Below are 18290 nucleotides of genomic sequence, written 5' to 3'. Positions count from 1 at the left end.
TTCGAAATGGATGCTCCCTGGGGAAACCCTGATGTCTGAGGGCGACAGGAGCTGGGGTCCTGATAGGGGCCAGAGCTCAGACCACAGGGCGACAGCAGCAGGACACCCTCCCGCGTGAGCCCAGTGGTGCGGAGCTCGACAGGCGCCAACTCTGCGTCCTTGCTCCGGAGGACGCTTGCGCTCCAAGCCCGCGGCTGTCAGTCAGCGCCCTCGGTCCGCCCCTCCCAGAGCTTAACCAATCGCAGCCGGGGGTCGGGGGTGAGGCGACACAGCTGGTCCCGGAAGCCGGGGCCAGGCGGCCTGGTGCAGCTGCGGCGGGCGTTGGGGTACCCGGCAGCCGGAGGGCGCACGTCGGGAGGCCAGAGCGGAGGTGAGTGCCAGCCTGCGGCTTGTGCTCCAGGGCCGGGCCGGGCCGAGCCTCTGCCGCCCGAGCGAACCATTGCCTGGCTCCTCCCGGGCGCCTCTCGGCTGCTAAGCCCCTTCCTCCGCGCTTTGGCTCCCGAGCTCCCGGCCCGGTGCAGAGGAGCTGCAGCCTCGGGGTCATGGCTGGGGCATCTGAACCTGGAACGGGAGGCTCCGGCCTAAGGCGGGGCAGAGTTAAAGCCACTGGCTGCCGCAGCCTTGGTCCGGAGTAGCCCGAGCTGTAGCCGGTCCCTGGGCGGGGCTGGGCGCGAGCATCTCCATCCTCAGCTTTCTCGACTTGCTGCAACACCCGCAGGAGCAGCCGCAGCGCGGCGGAGCCCAGACTTCCGGGCCGCTAAAGACCCCTTCCCCTAATACCTTTTCTAAGCGAGTGCGGGGCACTTGGAGACGCCTCCCTCCTCTGCCCGCATCTCCAGTCTCATCGCTGCTCCGAGACCCAGCTGCCTCTTGGCTGGCGGTCCTCTAATGCGTTGGACTATTCTGGTTTTACTGAGCTGTCGTTTTGGGACATCAGATTGAGGTCACTTGGGTAAAGTGTGACTCTACAAGGTGTGATGTGGAGACTCTGCCTGGCCTGTCGCTCATCTCCACTTGATCAAAGACCACTAGTGTGGTGGTAAGAGGGGTTCACAGGATTTATACAAAATTTGTAATTGTCTGTAAAATTTTCCTTGCTTTCATTATTTATTCTAAAGGAGGATTGTTGCCACATTTTCTAAAGAATAAAGGATCACGCTGCTCTGATGGATCTCTCCCCTTCTCACTGTGGTTAATTATCATTTGGAACATCAGCGTGCTCTTGAAGCTGGCGGCACTCCCAGACCCTGGTAACTGTCTCAGTCCACGCAGTAGAACAGCACACTGTTCCTCCATAGTGTTTGGGCTCCGCTTTCCTTTGACTGTGTTTAACATCTTCTGTGTCTTTCATCCTCACAATCTCTCTGGGCCTGATACAGTGCAGTTATTTGTTATTGAGAAAGGAAACGAAGGGCTAGATCCCTGAAGTAGGGTTGGCTATCCCCATTGACCCAGAATCGGATTGTCCTGGAGGGACAATGTAAGTTACAATTCAAGCATCATTTCTGAAAGGCCATCCCTGAGCAATTTGTACAAATAAGACCCTCTGGCCACTCTATACCATTGGTTCTCCTAGCTGGCAGTGTATTATAATTATCTGCAGACCTTAAATAAAAACTATTTCTCGGGCCCTACTCCTATGGATTCTGATCCAGTTGGTTGAGTGGAATGCAGGCATTGGTATTTTTATAAGCTTCTGGGATAATAATTAATGGGCATGCAAGGTTAAAGACCACCGCCTATCAACATGCCCTATTTTTTTCTTATAGCGCTTATTGCTCTGTGACTTATTTAACTGATTTGTTTACTTCTCTACCCTACTGCCCCCGGGTATTATGAAAGCATTGGGGTGCTGCTTTGAAAGAAGAGAAGGCCTATGTGAGTCAGCATTTTGGGCATGTGAGATGGGGGTACATGAAAGAGAAATGGAATGGAATATGGGGAAACAAGTCCTGTAGACTTCTGTCCCTGTGTAGACTCCTGTCCCTGCTTCATTTTTATCCAAGAATTGATCTTATTTGGTTGACCCATCATCATCATGGTCTTGGATGAGTCTCCAGTTCTTTCTCTAGACGTTCCCCTGTTAAGTTTCAAGGTTTTACTCAGCACCCTATGAAATACAGCTGATCTTTGGAAAGTTCGAGATATGAACATTTAAGTCGGGATATATTCCATGTAAATCTGTGCTTTTGTCTTTTATGTGTGGGGTCCTTGTATTCTGAATTAAAATTCTAGATACTTGCTCTGACAAGTACATCTATGTGGCTGGCAGGTCAGAGTATTTAGGATGGGGACTGTTCCAGAAACTGGGTGTGTGGTTGTTCAGTAATGTATTGTTTTTGTGTAGTGGTTGTCTAGGATCGTTAGCCCCCCCAGAGGGTGGGGTTGCTGCCTAATTTTTATTTATTTATTTTTGGCTGCGTTGGGTCTGTGTTGCTGCGCGCGGGCTTTCTCTAGTTGCGGCGAGCAGGCTTCAGTAGTTTAGCACGCGGGCTCTAGAGTGCAGGCTCAGTAATTGTGGCACACAGGCTTAATTGCTCCGTGGCATGTGGGATCTTCCCGGACCAGGGCTGGAACCCGTGTCCCCTGCATTGGCAGGCGGATTCTTAACCACTGCGCCACCTGGGAAGCCCCTAATTTTCTTTTTAGTACTGAACTCAAGTATTTCATTTGTGTTACTGACAATTGTAATTCCAAGTGATATAAGCAATCACTTTGTAATTCTCTTGTGAGATGGGGGTAGGAGGTCAGGTACCTAATGGCAGTATAGGGTTGTTGCCACAGGCCATAAAGAATTTAGATTGGCTGGTAAATAGTCTTAATCAAAATTTGGCAAAACAGACCCAGCAGACCATGGATTTTACTTTTTGCTTGTCATTTGAACATAAATATGAAGCATGAATAAGTGGTGCTCTAACATTTCAGAAAGATTTGAAAACAAGACTGCTCAAGTTGAGATTCCTCATGGAGTGATCACAACTTTTAGATGTGTCCAGATACTTCTTGTTTTCTCTAGTGGTAGGATGGGTCATTGAACTACATGATGATTCTAGTCTATAAGAAAATAAGGACCTACTGTATAGCACAGGGAACTCTACTCAATACTCTGTAATGGCCTATATGGGAAAAGAATCTAAAAAGGAGTGGATATATATATATATGTATAATTGATTCACTTTGCTGTACCCCTGAAATCAGCACAGCATTGTAAATCAACTATACTCCAATAAAAATTTAAAAAAAAAGAAAAATAACATATGGAGCTTTTATCTGTGGTTTATATTTTTTCCAGTTATGTTGCTATTTATAAGGTTTTGACCTTTAGCTCAGATCTGAGAATGATTTGCCCTATGTAAGTTCATGAATATAAATAGCCACTTATTGTTGGGTTTTTTTTTTTTTATTACTAGGAAAGGAAATGTTCCTATCCTTATTCCGCCCACTACTTTGTACTGAAATCTATGTACATCTCTTTGCTATAAAATTGTATTCTTGATTTCAAATATATTTTCCTTTGCTTCATTTTCAATATCTTTAACCTGTATTTCATGTGCTTATCTCTGTTGCAGCAGGAAGAATGGTATAAAAATGAAAAACTTCAACATGTGCTTCGAATGTGACAAGAAAAGAATAAGGGCTCTCACAATTGCTTGAGTTCAGATTTTACACTGGAAGGAAAGTTAGATGTAAACCCTAATTTCTTAGTTCTAATAAGTATCTCTTCTTGGGAACTGGAAATTTCCAAAAAAAAAAAAAAGGTAAATTAAATTCAATTATATTTTTTTATTTTTTGGTTGATCTAGGAAACTTTTTTTTTAGAGTCATTCCTATCTAGCACTGTTGTTCTTACTCAATTCTAAGGCAATTTGAGATACCAAATGATATTTTCCTGCTCTCTTTGCAAATAGATTTCTTGCTATAATGCCTAGGTTTTATACTTGTAGGAAAAACCCAGAAATCTGTTACAGATTTCTTTTTTCACTTTGGAATCTTTCATTTTAAATTTGTTTTCTCATATCTGATTTAATGCCTTGTTTCTCCTTATAAGCTCATCTTTAATTATTACTTTTAGAAACCAGCTTTTTTCTTTATATTTGTGAGTTTTATTTCCTGGTGAAGATGAAGGAGAAAAACAAAAACCACCCAGAGGTGACAACCATCAACATTTTAGTATGTGTCTTTTCAAAGAGAGGTCTGTCTAGTACACCTCATCTAGTAGTACACCTGTATCTACTTAGGTGTACAGATGGATCTCTCAATCTCAGTGTTCCACCTACTTGTAGCAGGAAGTCAGATCTTTTCCTGGCATGACCTTCCATAATGATTTTTATAAGAAGTCCCTGGCTGTGAGGGGCTTCTTGCATGTTTGCATTGCTGCCTATAAGGCCTTTCGTTCCTTTAGCTCTGAAGTCTGCTGCCCTTGTGCCGTCCTTCTGCGCCACTGACCATTGCTGTGCTGCTGCTGAACAGCTCTGAACCACACTGACGTCCTCTGAGCTGTTGGCCTTTCCACAGTACGTAGACCACGGCTAACGTGGTGCAGTGGAGTATTATCTTTGGTATATCATGTAAAGAGCTAAGTACTGGGAAGGAATCAAAAAGTATGATACATTGTTATCCTTAAGTTGCTTTTCTCTGATATATAGTTTCTGTTTTTTTTAAAATATAGTCTTAATTCGTATAGAGTAGTTGGGGAGATGAGAAATGAATAGAAATACAGAGATCAGCTGAGAAGTGAAAAACGTAAGTGTTGTGGGAATTCTGAGGATGGAAAGCATACTGGAATAGCTTAGCCTTGTCTCCTTTATGAAGCTGGGGTGAGGAAGTGTTGTTGTATGTCCTTGTGGTATGGGACTTGTGGTATGGTAACGTATTAGACCAGAAGAGTGGAGGAGTGAGGGAAGAGGGGGCTTGCCAGGTCCAACACAAAACTGTAGGAGTATTGGTACAGCTGAGGGAGTCTGAAGTCCTCTGCACTGTGGTTATGCACCCTTTTCACCTTTACCTCTCTATCCTGCCTTGCATGGAAAGCCTCACTGGGAACTAAACACTAACATTTTCACTGCTTACCTATATCATAAAAGCAGCTGGGGAGAGCATTTTAAAATAATTACGTGGAAGAACAGTTAGGAGCCACATACTCTCAAGTCTTCTGCCTCTAGCAGGTGTGATGAAGGATTTCGGTGAGCTGTTACTCCTGAAGCTTAGCTTTCCTCTCCTACATCTTCAGGGCAGGTGTCTTTCCTCCTGTGCCTTGTTACTCAGCTGAGGGGGCATCAGAACCACATGTGTGGTGAGGGAGCCAGAAACCCAAAGGGTGTTTCCTGTCTCCTGCCATACAGAGGGATGGCATCCCTGTTTTCCAGAGGTTATCAGAATGGTTTGCACCTAATCCCAGATCTTCTCATAAAATCACAGGTTTTCTTCTTACTGCTCTTTAAATATAATTACTCTAGTAATGTAATAAAACTTAAACTGTAAGGGAAGGGAAGTGGTTTTATTTACTTAGACCTCTTTAGAATATTAACACTTGAATTTTGTAATTTCTAAGGGTTTGAAGATACTCTTCTTTGCTCTCTTAAAAGTTAAAACCTAAATAGGTAGTAGGACAAATATCCCTGTATTTACACAGAAGCCTGGAGCTGGGTTTAAGTAGATTGTCCAGATATGGAGTAGATGTTACTGTGCTCTGTTTCTTTGCTTTCTCTTATGACTTTGGGTCTTCAGTAAGGTTAAGGAAGAGGAAATATGGTGTCTTTCCTTTTACTCCACTCTAAGCTGTTGTAATTGGTAATCTGTTTTCTCATCTCCCCTCTTCGAAGGAGTCCTTTGGAGAAAAATGTGCTTCTTAAATCAACCCCAGTTGCTCTTTTATACAAAGAACTCGTAAGTAAACTAGCAGAAAAGAAGCAAGTCAAACTGAAAGCTCATCTGCCGCTCAGAAAAACAAAGACATGGCGTTTTAAGGAGTGAAGGGAGCATGGTGTCGGCCATGGGTGATCAAGACACAGCCAGACAATGTGGATCAGTTTCTTCAAACTACGTTTTTTCTGCTGTCTGCTTGCAGTATTGATGGTGGTAGTGCTGGTCATCAATGTCACTCAGGTGGAGGTGAGTACTCAGCATGCTGCTTCATAACTAAGGGAACCAAGTCGAGGGATTTGGGGCTAATTAGCCTGGAAAGTGTTGATCATCCGGAAACTTATCTCAGTCACAGTTCCCGTTTTCATTCATTCAATAAGTGTTTGAGTGCCTTCAATGGTTATATACTGTGCTAGTCACCAAAGGTGTGGTGGTTTCTTCACTATGGAGTTCGTATTCTAAATGTGCATGGGAGAAAATAAGAGTAATAAGTAATCATAGAATATAATAATAAATGATAATTAGAAATTGTGAGAAGTACTGTAGAGAAAAGAAAGTGGGTTCTCTAGAGTAGCTTTAGAGTGATGAAAGAAAGTCTTTTCAAGGAGGGGACCTTTTAGCCGACTCCTGGCAGAAAGCTGGAGTATTTCAGGGGAGGGAGATGATGATGTCTGTTTGTTTTTTGTTGTTTTTAAATTTATTTATTTTTGGCTGCTTTGGGTCTTTGTTGCTGTGTGCAGGCTTTCTCTAGTTATGGTGAGCAGGGGCTACTCTTCCTTGCGGTATGCGGGCTTCTCATTGCGACGGCTTCTCTTGTTGTGGAGCACGGGCTCTAGGCGTGCGGGCTTCAGTAGTTGTGGTGCACGGGCTTAGTTGCCCTGCGGCATGTGGGATCTTCCCAGACCAGGGCTCGAACCTGTGTCCCCTGCACTGGCAGGCGAATTCTTAACCACTGCGCCAGCAGGGAAGTCCGATGAGTCTGTTTGGAAGACTGGGTGTGGTGCTCAGGACAGGGACCATGTCTTATTGAACCCTCACAAGTGCCTGGCATCGAGAAGGTACTTAGTAGTAGTTGCCTCTCCCCCCTCTTCCATTCCCTTCATGAACTCACATATCACCAAAATTTGTAGAGTATTTTTTATATAAACTGATGCTGTACTTTTAATTTTGTTGGCTTGTGGTACTTCTCAGATTATAGGTTGAACTTAATTATGGTATTTTTTTGGATTTTTGGATTTTGGATTTTGCTGTAGACTGAATGTTTGTGTCTCTCAAACATCCCGGCCCTGTGGGAGCTCAGGTTACTGTTTTCTCTCATGGTTTCGTGTGGTTCTTTCCCCAGCCTCCAGGAGTTTCCTTACACACATGTGCTCTTCAGTACTCTGCTGAATACTTAATTAGGACTCTCTGTAGATCTCCTGAGTTCTGTGTGCAGCTGTCTCCTACTGTTACTGTCCTGTGGATTCTAATCAGCTTGGTCTTTTAAGACTCTCAGCTCATCTCCTCAATTTAGGGGGTTTTCCAGGCTCCACCTGCGTTCCCCTCTTGCTGCTGCAGCCTGGAGGTGCTCTCAAGGCTGTAAGCAAAGGGCAATCAGTCATAGGGATCACTTCCTGTATTTCCCATCTTTCAGGCGTCATGTCTTTTGTTGTCTGATGTGCGGTGTCTGGAAAACCACTGTTTCAGGTGGAGGAGTGGATCTCACTGTTTCTGTATCTTGGCTGCAAGTGGAAGTCTGAGGGACTTGCATTTGAGGGGAAAGAGTTCATAGAGGAGCTGGAGAGAAGGATTAATGGACCAAGGGGAGGAGGAGAGGATGGGACCTAGAGTACAGATGGAGCAATAACTATGTAGAATGAGGGACATGGTACACTGTGAGTGTTCTTGTTATCATTTTATTATTAATTATGTAGGAGGAGCCATGCTCCTTCCTCTGACCTAAGAGGGAAAAATGTCATAATGGTTGGCAGTGTAGATACATTTGCTGCTGGAAGGTAAGACATTGAGGGAGTTCTTGCTTAGACAGGAGGTGGAAGGTGGAAGGAGGGTGGAGCCCAGGAGGTTGGTACATAGGGGCTTGAAAGAATGGGGGTGGAAGATGGAGCTGACCCTGCACGATGATAGCGGGGCAATAACTTTCAAGATCATATGTGTGCATGGCGCTTACTTGCATTGGTTTTGTGAGTGTGTGTTTTGTTTTACCACGTTCAACAGCCTGGGTGTAAGAAAAGAGAGGATAGTTGTGTAGGTCTAGGATGGCCGAGGAGGTAGGAGAAAGAGAGACTTGAGAGGTTAGGCCATAGTCCCACATCGTTATTGTCATTATACTCAGGAAGAAATGTTAGGAATTATTGTTAGGAATTCCCCTAATAGCCCTGCTGTAGTTCTTGGAAACTTCTGGAGAATGTCCGCTAACAGCTGTAGCTATCTGCACGAACACAAACTGAACAATAATGGAGAAGGGAGGTGCCAGTAATATAAATGATGTAGGACAATTTTAATATTGAAAATATAAATAGATCTTTTAGTGGAGTGTGGTGAGACACTTCCCCTCGTCTAAAGAGGTTATCTTGTCCAGGCTGAGAGTACTGTTATGACTTCTAAACTGTTCAATTTATTACTATGATGATAATTGTTAAAGAAGCTTGGGGTGGGGATTGGGGAGTGGGAAAGGCTCTGATCCTTGGCCGTCTCCCGTCCCTTAATCCCTGGTCTGTCCTAGGCTTCTGATCCTGATTGTACTCTCCTTGCAATTACAGTATCTGAGTATTTTCTAAAAAGCACAGATTCAATTTTAATTAAAAATATCACATAAGAAAATTAACCATCACAGGTGGTAAGGGGAGAAAAAGCATTTTCAAATATGCCAAATTCAGAGTTGGGTAAGATAAACAAACAACAAACAAACAACACTAAATGCAGCAAATATTCTTTCCATTGGTAACAGGTCTCTTTCATGTTTTTGTTTCCTCATCTCATGCTCAAGTTAGTCTCCCTTATATTGTATATGCGGAGTTTTTTGAAATTTAAGAAAGGAATATTTCCTTTGTCACGACTATTACATTTTTACTTAGTTTTCCAACATAAAATGTGGTTAGATACTTTAAATTCTTCAGCTTCTGAAACATTAATAAAGATTTATTGAATGAAAGTTGAATAAATTTGAAATAATTCATGGGTGTTTAAAAAATACAAATCCTGGGGCATCCCGTCTGCTCCATCTCAGATGTATCACACCAAAATCCCCACATTTCCTAAGATTTGGCCAAATTCAGTTAAACAAATAGAGGAACAAATAAGATCCACAAACTAGCAAAACCTCTCTAGTTAGGTGATTGTGAGTAGAGCAACTACTATAGTGAATTCACAGATTTCTGAATTTCTAGACGTCTCCGAATGTAAAGGACTTATTATCATGTTGGTATATACGGTAGGCTGAATAAAGCCCCCAAAGATGTCAGTGTTTGAATTCTCAGAACCTGTGAATATGTTATCTGATAAAAGAGACTTTGCAGACAAGTTTAAGTTAAGAATCTTGAGATAAGGATATTATTCAGGATTATTTGGGTGGGCCCAATATAATCACATGGGTATTTATAAGAGAGTGGCAAGAAGGTGGCGGTGATATGTTGATGGAAGTGGAGATTAGAATGATGCAGGTAGAAACCATGGGAGAAAAAATATCACATATGAGAAGGAGATGTATATCAATATCTAGCAAAAGTTTGTAGGGAGAATTCTCTGTTAGTTCTCTGTTAACCTCTTATTGAGCATGGCCTGTATTTATTTGTTTTTTCCTTATTCATTGATATTTTAAATATATATGTTTTCTGATTATGAAAACAATACCAGTGTATTAGGGCTTTTGGCTGCAAATAAAGCTGATTCAATCTGGCTTTAATATTAAGGAATAATATTCATTTAGAGTAGAAGTCAGGAGGTATAGTTGGGCATAATTCATTTTGCTACGTTGAGCATAGTTCAGGCTCCATTTCTCTGTAAGTCTCTCTCAGCTGTGCCCTCTGTGCATTAGCTTTGTCTATGGCATCCTCTTTCATGGTTGGATTTTAGGTTGCTGCCACAGCAACAGGTGGTTGCTTTCTTGTACATGTCCAGCTTGAGATACAATTTTTTCCCCAAAAATATTCTCAAGAGTTACTTGCATTTTTTTCATTGGCAAGTAAAATTCAGAGAGCTGTTCCCAGAGTACTGGTGGTGTCTGGATTCGGGTGCATGAATCCATCAGAAACATGCAGCAGCTTTTCATAGAACAGAATTGAGTCACAGGCCCATTCCTGAATCAGTCACTTGGGATTATTCTTTGATCAGTCAGGCCCGCCCCTGAGCTGACAGGTCAGTAAACAGCAGTGTTGTGTTTCAGTAGACAGGAGTAAAACAGGCCTGTGGGACAGGCAAGCATAGTGTTCATTCCAGTCCACACCTTACAGTGGCTCCAGGAGTGACCATTAGTGTTTCCTCTTGGCTCTGAATCTAAAAAGATGGCAGACCTTGAAGCTGCCCTTGTTACTGGCCTAGAATAGGGTTATCATTTGGGAAAATTAAGTAAATTGACATTTTCGCATTCTTTTTCATTTTTAAGTAAAATTCAGGTGACTTAGCACCAAGCATCTGGTGATTCTTGGATTGGGCTGTATGGGTCACTTTGCTGGCCTTGAGTTGGTAGCTGGTGGCTACCCAAGGAACAAGAGTGACCATGGGAGAGGAAGAGAGGAAAAAGAAAGGAGGAGGCATGCTGTGAGCACACAGTGCATGGTTTGGTCCTTAGTGGTTTGTCATAGCCTCACAACAACTAAAAATGAGAGGGAGGCTGGAATATTTCCTAAAACGTAATCAGTAGGTAAGGGAAATTTTTCTGTTTTTAAAAAATTGAGATATAATTTACATATAACGTTGTGTAAGTTTAAGGTGTATGATGTGTTGATTTGATACATTTATATATTGTAATATGATTACCACTATAGTGTTAGCTAGCACTTCTATCATGTCACATAATTATCATTTCTTTTTATGGTGAGAACAATTAAGATCTTGTTTGTTAGCAACTTTGAAGTTTGTTACATAAACTTATTATATTTATATTAATACAATAATACACTATTGTTGACTACAGTCACTATGCTATGCGTTTGATCTCTAGGACTTATTTATCTACTAGTTGCAAGCTTGTACCCTTAAACAATATCTCCCTAATTCCCCAATCCCCTAGCCCCTGGTAATCATTTTATTCTTTGTTTTCACGAGTTCAGCTTTTTTTTTTTTAACACTTTATTCCTTTTTTTTTTTTGGCCGCACCACGTGGCTTGTGGGATCTTAGTTCCCCAACCAGGGATTGAACCCGGGCCCTTGGCAGTGAAAGCATGGAGTCCTAACCACCGGACTGCCAGGGAATTGCGGAGTTCAGTTTGTTTAGATTTCACATATAAGTGATATGGCGTATTTGTCTTTCTCTGTCTGACTCATCTCACTTAGCATAATATTCCATTGTGTGTGTGTGTGTATATATATATATACACACACACACTGCATTTTCTTTATTCATCCATCAGTGGACTTAGGTTCTTTCCATATCTTGGCTATTGTGAATAATGCTACAGTAAACATGGGTGTGCAGATATCTTTTTTTATACCTTTTTTCATTTCCTTAGGATATACACCCAGAAATGGGATTGCTGGATCATATGATAGTTAAATTTTTAATTTTTTGAGGAACCTTCATGCTGTTTCCTGTAGCAGCTGAACTAATTTACATTCCCAACAACAGTGTATAAGGGTTCCCTTCTCTCCCTATCTTCTTTATCTTCCTTATGGTAGCCATTCTAATAGGTGTGATGTGATATCTTATCATGGTATTGATTTGCATTTCCCTGATGATTAGTGATGTTGATCATCTTTTCATGTACCTGTTCACCATTTGGATGTCTTCTTTGGAAAAAATGTCTATTTAGTTCCTCTGCCTGTTTATTTATTTATGTATTTTTGGCTGTGTTGTGTTTTTGTTGCTGTGCACAGGCTTTCTCTAGTTGTGGCAAGTGGGGGCTACTCTTTGTTGCAGTGCGTGGGCTTCTCATTGTGGTGGCTTCTCTTGTTGCAGAGCACGGGCTCTAGGCACGTGGGCTCTAGAGCACAGGCTCAGTAGTTGTGGTGCATGGGCTTAGTTGCTCCACGGCATGTGGAATCTTCCCGGACCAGGGCTTGAACCTGTGTCCCCTGCATTGGCAGGCGGATTCTTAACCACTGTGCTACCAGGGAAGTCACCCTCTGCCCATTTTTAAAATTGGATTTTGTTGTTATTCTTATTGAGTTGTATGAGTTCTCTATATATGTTAGATAGTCACCCTTTATCTGATATATAGGTTGCAAATATTTCTCCCATTCCATAGGTTATCTTTTCATTTTATTGGAGCTATCTATTGCAGTGCAGAAGCTTTCTAGTTTGATATAATACCCCTTGTTGATTTTTGCTTTTGTTGCTTGTGCTTTTGGTGTCATATCTAAAAAAATCATTGCCAAGACCGATGCCAAGACACTTCTTCTTCTAGTATTTTACAGTATCAGATCTTATGTTTGTTTTTAATCCATTTTGAGTTCATTTTTGTGAGTGGTGTAAGATAGGGGTTCAATTTCATTTGTTTATTTGTGGTTAACCAGTCTTCCCAGCACCATTTTTGAAGAGACTATGCTTTCCTCATTGAGTATTTGTTTGCTCCCTTATCAAATATTAGTTGACTGTTTATGTGGAGGTTTATTTCTGAACTCTTGATTGTATTCCATTGGTCTATATGTCTGTATTTATGCCAGTACCATACTGTTTTGATTACTATAGCTTGTAGTGCAGTTTGAAACCAGGATGTGTGATACCTTTAGATTTGTTCTTTTTTCTCAGGATTGCTTTGGCTATTTGGGATCTTTTGTTGTTCCACATAAATTTTAGGATTGTTTTTTCTATTACTGTGGAAAATGCCATTGGAATTTTGATAGGGTTTTCACTGGATCTATAGATGACTCTGTTAGTATAGGTGTTTTAACAATATTAATTCTTCCAATCTATGAACATGGGCTCTCTTTCCATTTGTTTATGTCTACTTCAGTTTCTTTCATCAAAGTTTTCATTGTATAGATCTTTCACTTCCTTGGTTAAATTTATTCCTAATTATTTTACTGTTTTTGATGCTACTGTGAATGGGATAGTTTTCTTTATTTTTTTCCAGATGTTTTGTTGTTAGTGTATAGAAATGCAATTTATTTCTGTATGTTGATTTTATATCCTGCAGCTTTACTGAATTTGTTGATTAGTTCCAACAGGTTTTTGATTGAGTCTTTAGGATTTTCTAAATACAGGTGACCCTTGAACAAGATGGGTTTAAACTGTATGGGTTCACTTATACATGGATTTTTTTCAGTAGTAAATACTACAGTACTACATAATCCACAGTTGGCTGAATCTATGGATGTGGAACTGCAGATATGGAGACATTGTGTCTAAGGAGGGCTGACTATAAGTTATATGCAGATTTTCGACTGTGTGGAGGGTAAGTGCCCCTAACCTCTGCATTGTTCAAGGGTCAACTGTATGAGATGATATCATCTTCAAATAATGACAATTTTACTTCTTCATTTCTGATTTGGATGCCTTTTATTTCTTTGTCTTGCCTAATTACTCTAGCTGACACTTATAGTGCTATGTTGAATCAGAGTGGTGACTGTGGACATCCTTGTCTTGTTCTTGATTTTAGAATAAAAGCTTTTAATTTTTCACCATTGAGTGTGATATTAGCTGTGGGTTTGTTGTAAATAGCCTTTATTAAATTTACCTTCTATACCCAGTTTGTTGTGATGTTTTTATCACGAAAGGATGTTGTATTTTATCAAATACATTTTCATTCTATTAATATGGTGTATCACATGTATTGTTTTGTGTATGCTGAATCATACTTGCCTCCCAGGGATAAATCCCACTTGGCCATTCTACTTCCCTGAGGTGTAAAGTTAGGTTGCATGAGATAGATCTGTTTTCTTAATATATACATTTGTTGCTGTGAACATCCCTCTCAGAACTGCTTTTGTGGTAGGTTTTCCATAGGTTTTAGTATGTTATTTCCAGCTTCATTTGTTTTGAGATATTTAAAAATATTCTTTTTCAACTTATTCTTTGATCTATTGGTTGTTCAGGAGTACGTTGTTTAATTTCTACATATTTGTAGATTTTCCAGCTTTCCTCTTGTTGTTGATGTCTAGTTTCATACCACTGTGGTCAAAAAGGATAGTTGGTATGATTTCATTCTTCTTAAATTTGCTAAGACTTGCTTTGTGGCCTATCATGTGATCTAAAGTGGGGCATGTTCCATGTGCACTTGAGAAGAATGTGTATTCTACTGCTGTGATTGAATGTTCTATAGACGTCTCTTAGGTTCATTTGATCTAATATATGGTTCCAGTCCAATGCTTCTTTATTGATTATCTGTCTGGGGGATCCATCCATTGCTGAAACTGGGGTATTGAAACTCCCTACTATTACTATATTGATGTGTATTTTTCCCTTCAGTTTTGTTGGTATTTGTGTAATAGATTTAGGTGTTTTGACATTGGGTAGGTATAGATTTATGATTGTTATATTTTCTTGATGTATTGACCCATTTATCATCATATAATGATCTTCTTTATCTCTTGTTACTGGTTTTGGTTTAAAGCCTATTTTGTCTCATATAAGTATAGATAACCCCCTTTCTTTTGGTTTCTATTTGCATGTAATGTCTTTTTCCATCACTTCATGTTGAGTCTTTTTGTGTCATGAAATCTAAAGTGAATCTAGGCTGCATGTAGTTGGGTCTTATTTTTTTATTCATTCAGCCACTCTGTGCCTTTTGGTGAATTCAATCCACTTACATTTAGAGTATTTATTGATACATAAGGACTTATTAATGCTATCTTATTAATTGCTTTCTATTTGTTTTGCATTTTCATTGTTTCTTTTCCGCTCTGTTTGTGCCTTCCTTTTTTTGTAAATTAGTGATTTTCCATGGTGGTATGCTCTGTTTTCATTTCTTTCGCTTTTGTGAATTTTCTTTATGTTTTTGTTTCGTGGTTACATAAAACATTTCATAGGTAAAGCAGACCATTTTAGGCTGATAACAGCATAACTTCAATTGCACACAAAGCTCCACCTTTTTATTCCCTCCCTTTTATATTTTTGATGTCACAGTTTACCTCTTTTTGTACTGTGTATTTGTTAACAAGTTATAGTAGCTGTAGTTATTTTCTTTAACCTTTATACTATAGTTAAGTGGTTAACACACCATCCTATTACAGAATTAGAGTTTTCTAAATCTGTATATTTATCTTCACCAGTGTGTTGTATACTTTTGTATGTTTTCATATCACTAGCATCTTTTCATTTCAGCTTGAAGAACTCCTTTCAGCATTTCTTGCAAGGCAGGTCTAGTGGTGATGAACTCCCTCAGCTTTTGTCTGTCAAGGAAAGTTTTTATTTTTCCTTCACATCTGAAGGATAACTTTTCTGGGTATTCTTGGCTGGCAGTTTTTTTCTTTCAACACTTTGGATATGTCATCCACTCTCTCCTGGCCTGTAGGTTTTCTGCTTAGAAATCCGCTGAGAGCTGAATGGGCATTCTTTTGTAGATTACAATAATTTTTCCTTTGGCTGCGTTTAGGATTCTCTCTTTACGCTTGTTTTTTGACAGTTTCATTATAATGTGTCTTGGAGAAGGTCTTTTTGCATAGAGATAATAGGGTGATCTCTTAGCTTCTTGAACTTGGTTGTCCAAGTATATCCCTAGGTTTGGGAAGTTCTCAGCTATTATTTCTTGAAATAAACTCTGCCCCCTTTTCCCTCTCTCCTCTCTCTCAAACCCTGATTATTCTAATATTTGTACATTTGGTGGCATCGCACAGACCATGTAAGCTTTCTATGCTCTTTTTCATTCTTTTTTTCCTGCGTTCTCTTCTGATTGGTTTATTTCAAAGTTCCTGTCCTCTAGCTCCCTTATTCAGTCTTCCATTTGATCTCCTTTGCTATAGATGCTCTCTATTGCATTTTTTTCATTTTATTCATGGAATTTTTCAGCTCCAAAATTTCCATTTGCTTCTTCTTTATGATTTCTATCTCTTGGTAAGTTTCTGATTTTGTTCATGTATATTTTGACTTGTTTGTCTCTGTTTTATTGTTGCTCATTGAGTTTCCTCAAACAGCTATTTTGAATTCTTTATCTTCTAGGTTGTTAATTCTGTGCCTTTGAGCTTGGTTATTGGAGGATTATTGTTGTCTTTTGGTGATGACATGTTTCCTTGATTCTTTATAGTTCCTTGTACATTTGCATTGCTGCTTTCACACTTGAAATAGCAGATACCTCCTCCCGTCTTACTAGTTGCCTTTGGATGGGATAAAATGTTCATTAGTCCTGTTTTATCTGTGGTTTTTTCTGCCCTTGTACGGGTACACTTGCTTCCCATGTCTCGCTTCTTCTTGTGGCGCAGTTCTTAACCTTTTCTTACAATCCACCAGGCTAGCTGCTGTTAAGCTTTTGTTTTCCAGAAGGAGGCACTATGGCTTAAGTTTGTATTTCTCCCTTGTCCACAGAGACTGATAGTGTCCTGTTTAGCAGTCTCACTGCCTCATTTGGGAGCATGCACAGGAGCTGCTGGTTCCAGAGTGTGGGGAGGTGTGGGTTTAGCACTCAGGGCATTGGGAGTGCCCGTGGGCTCTGTGGAAAGATTGTCGGGTGAGGGTCTCCCATGGGCTTGTGGGCGGACTCCCTGCTAAAGTCCTGAGCACAGTTAGCAGGAACTGCATCCCTTCAGTGCCCTTTGGTATTCTTATCTGCCTCTTTCCTGATCCCTTCCCTCCCTCCAGTCATGGAGATCCCACCTCAGTACTTGGAGTGCTGCTGAGTTAAGTGGGTTTCTCTCACAGTGGGGGTAGCTGGGCACTAACTTGCCACTCTCCTTTTCCCTCTTGGAAGAGAGCGTTCCTGGGTTGTTCAGCCCTGGGCTTGTTATGTGTGGGGAGGGGCAGTGCTGGCAAAGTTCCTCGTACCCTCTTAGTCACATCCAAACTTGTATTTTTTTTCTTTCTGAGATTTCCCCTTGGGAAGTCTGGATTTCTACAAATTCGTTCTCATCTGTTGGTATCTGCCTGGGTCAGCACGCTCCAGGTTTTCCCTGACTATGGCCAAGAGGGATTGGGACAAGTTCACTGGCTATGCTGTCTTCACTGAGGTTTATCTGCCTATTACCAGATACACATGTGGTCGAGACTCCTCCTAGGTCCCTTGGCATGTGGTACTGGATCCCACAATTCCCACAGAGGCACTTTTGTTTTTGGATGGGTGCCTAATTTGTTGTTAAAAAGGGGGACAAAAAAGGAGGAATGTCTTATGCCATGTCATGGCGCTGATGTCAACTCTGCCAGGGAAAAATTTTCAAAGTCATTATTACCCTTTTTAATGAACAAATAATACTGTGTGTTCCTTTAAAATGAAGGAGCCCAATGAAATTCTTCCATTTGAGAGTGTCTGGATACAAGTGTAAAATGAAAGGGAAAAAATACAGAATCTAAGAAGATCATTAAAAATCCTTTTGTATTTTGGGATTATTTTTACCTTGTTTGGCATTACGTTTACCTCGTATAGGATTTTTTTTTTTTTTACATCTTTATTGGAGTATAATTGCTTTTCAATCGTGTGTTAGTTTCTGCTTCATAACAAAGTGAATAAGTTATACATATACATATGTTCCCATATCTCTTCCCTCTTGCGTCTCCCTCCCTCCCACCCTCCCTATCCCACCCCTCCAGGCGGTCATGGGGAGCCTGAGGCCTTGTTTAAGTGGTTTATAACAGGTAATACTAGCTATTGAGGAGAGTGATTTTCAGTTTTGCTTTGCTGTTGTTGTTTTCCCTTGCAATTTAACTTATTGCATAATGTCAGATTCAGTTCCCTGGGTTAGGTACTAAAAAGGTCCTACACCCAATTTCCAATGTGGGTAGGGGGGATTTTTCCATACCACCAGGCAATTCTTGGACACCAGCAGGGTGACCTACAGTTCAAATCAATTCTGACACTGTAACTGAGCAGGACCCTATGGGCCCTTCCTGGACAGACCCCCTCCCCCAGGTCCTCTGCCTGCCTCTCCTTTGTAGAAAAGCTGTAGTTTCTCAGGCCTCCCGAGAGTCACAAAAGCCTGGCCCAAGAATTAATGATTGAAAGGACAATATAGTGACAAAAGTAGCAGTTGGGCCAGGAGAACTGGTAACAATTGACACAGTAAATCAGCCACATGGCAGTCACAGTGTCCATAGTTCCTCCCTGAAATACATAGATAACAGTATCTGATCCACATTCCTGAGTTGTTTTACAGATGCTAAAACCCAAATGGAAGAAGTTAACTATTTG

The 18290-nt window shown here is 40.9% G+C and overlaps 1 protein-coding gene across 4 annotated transcripts in view; it reads left to right on the top strand.

The window, feature by feature from the left end:
• Positions 1-228: 228 nt before the first annotated feature.
• The window catches only part of NXPE3 (neurexophilin and PC-esterase domain family member 3), a 53016-nt gene continuing 34954 nt past the window's right edge, over positions 229-18290 (top strand). For 2 of the 4 annotated variants that reach the window (XM_067739022.1, XM_067739019.1), the window contains exons 1-5: positions 235-370; positions 1119-1250; positions 3570-3758; positions 4403-4514; positions 5823-6111. In XM_067739022.1, coding sequence (XP_067595123.1) covers positions 6019-6111 — 93 coding nt within the window. In that variant the 5' untranslated portion in view covers positions 235-370; positions 1119-1250; positions 3570-3758; positions 4403-4514; positions 5823-6018. Of the gene's footprint in view, positions 371-1118; positions 1251-3569; positions 3759-4402; positions 4515-5822; positions 6112-18290 lie in introns of all 4 variants that reach the window. The other 2 variants (XM_067739021.1, XM_067739020.1) reach the window with 2 other exon arrangements.

This window comes from Pseudorca crassidens, chromosome 5 (assembly GCF_039906515.1).
Source record: "Pseudorca crassidens isolate mPseCra1 chromosome 5, mPseCra1.hap1, whole genome shotgun sequence".
NCBI classification, from domain to species: Eukaryota; Metazoa; Chordata; class Mammalia; order Artiodactyla; family Delphinidae; genus Pseudorca; species Pseudorca crassidens.
Note: the sequence above shows the minus strand (reverse complement) of the source record. Positions and strands in the feature narration are given on the sequence as shown.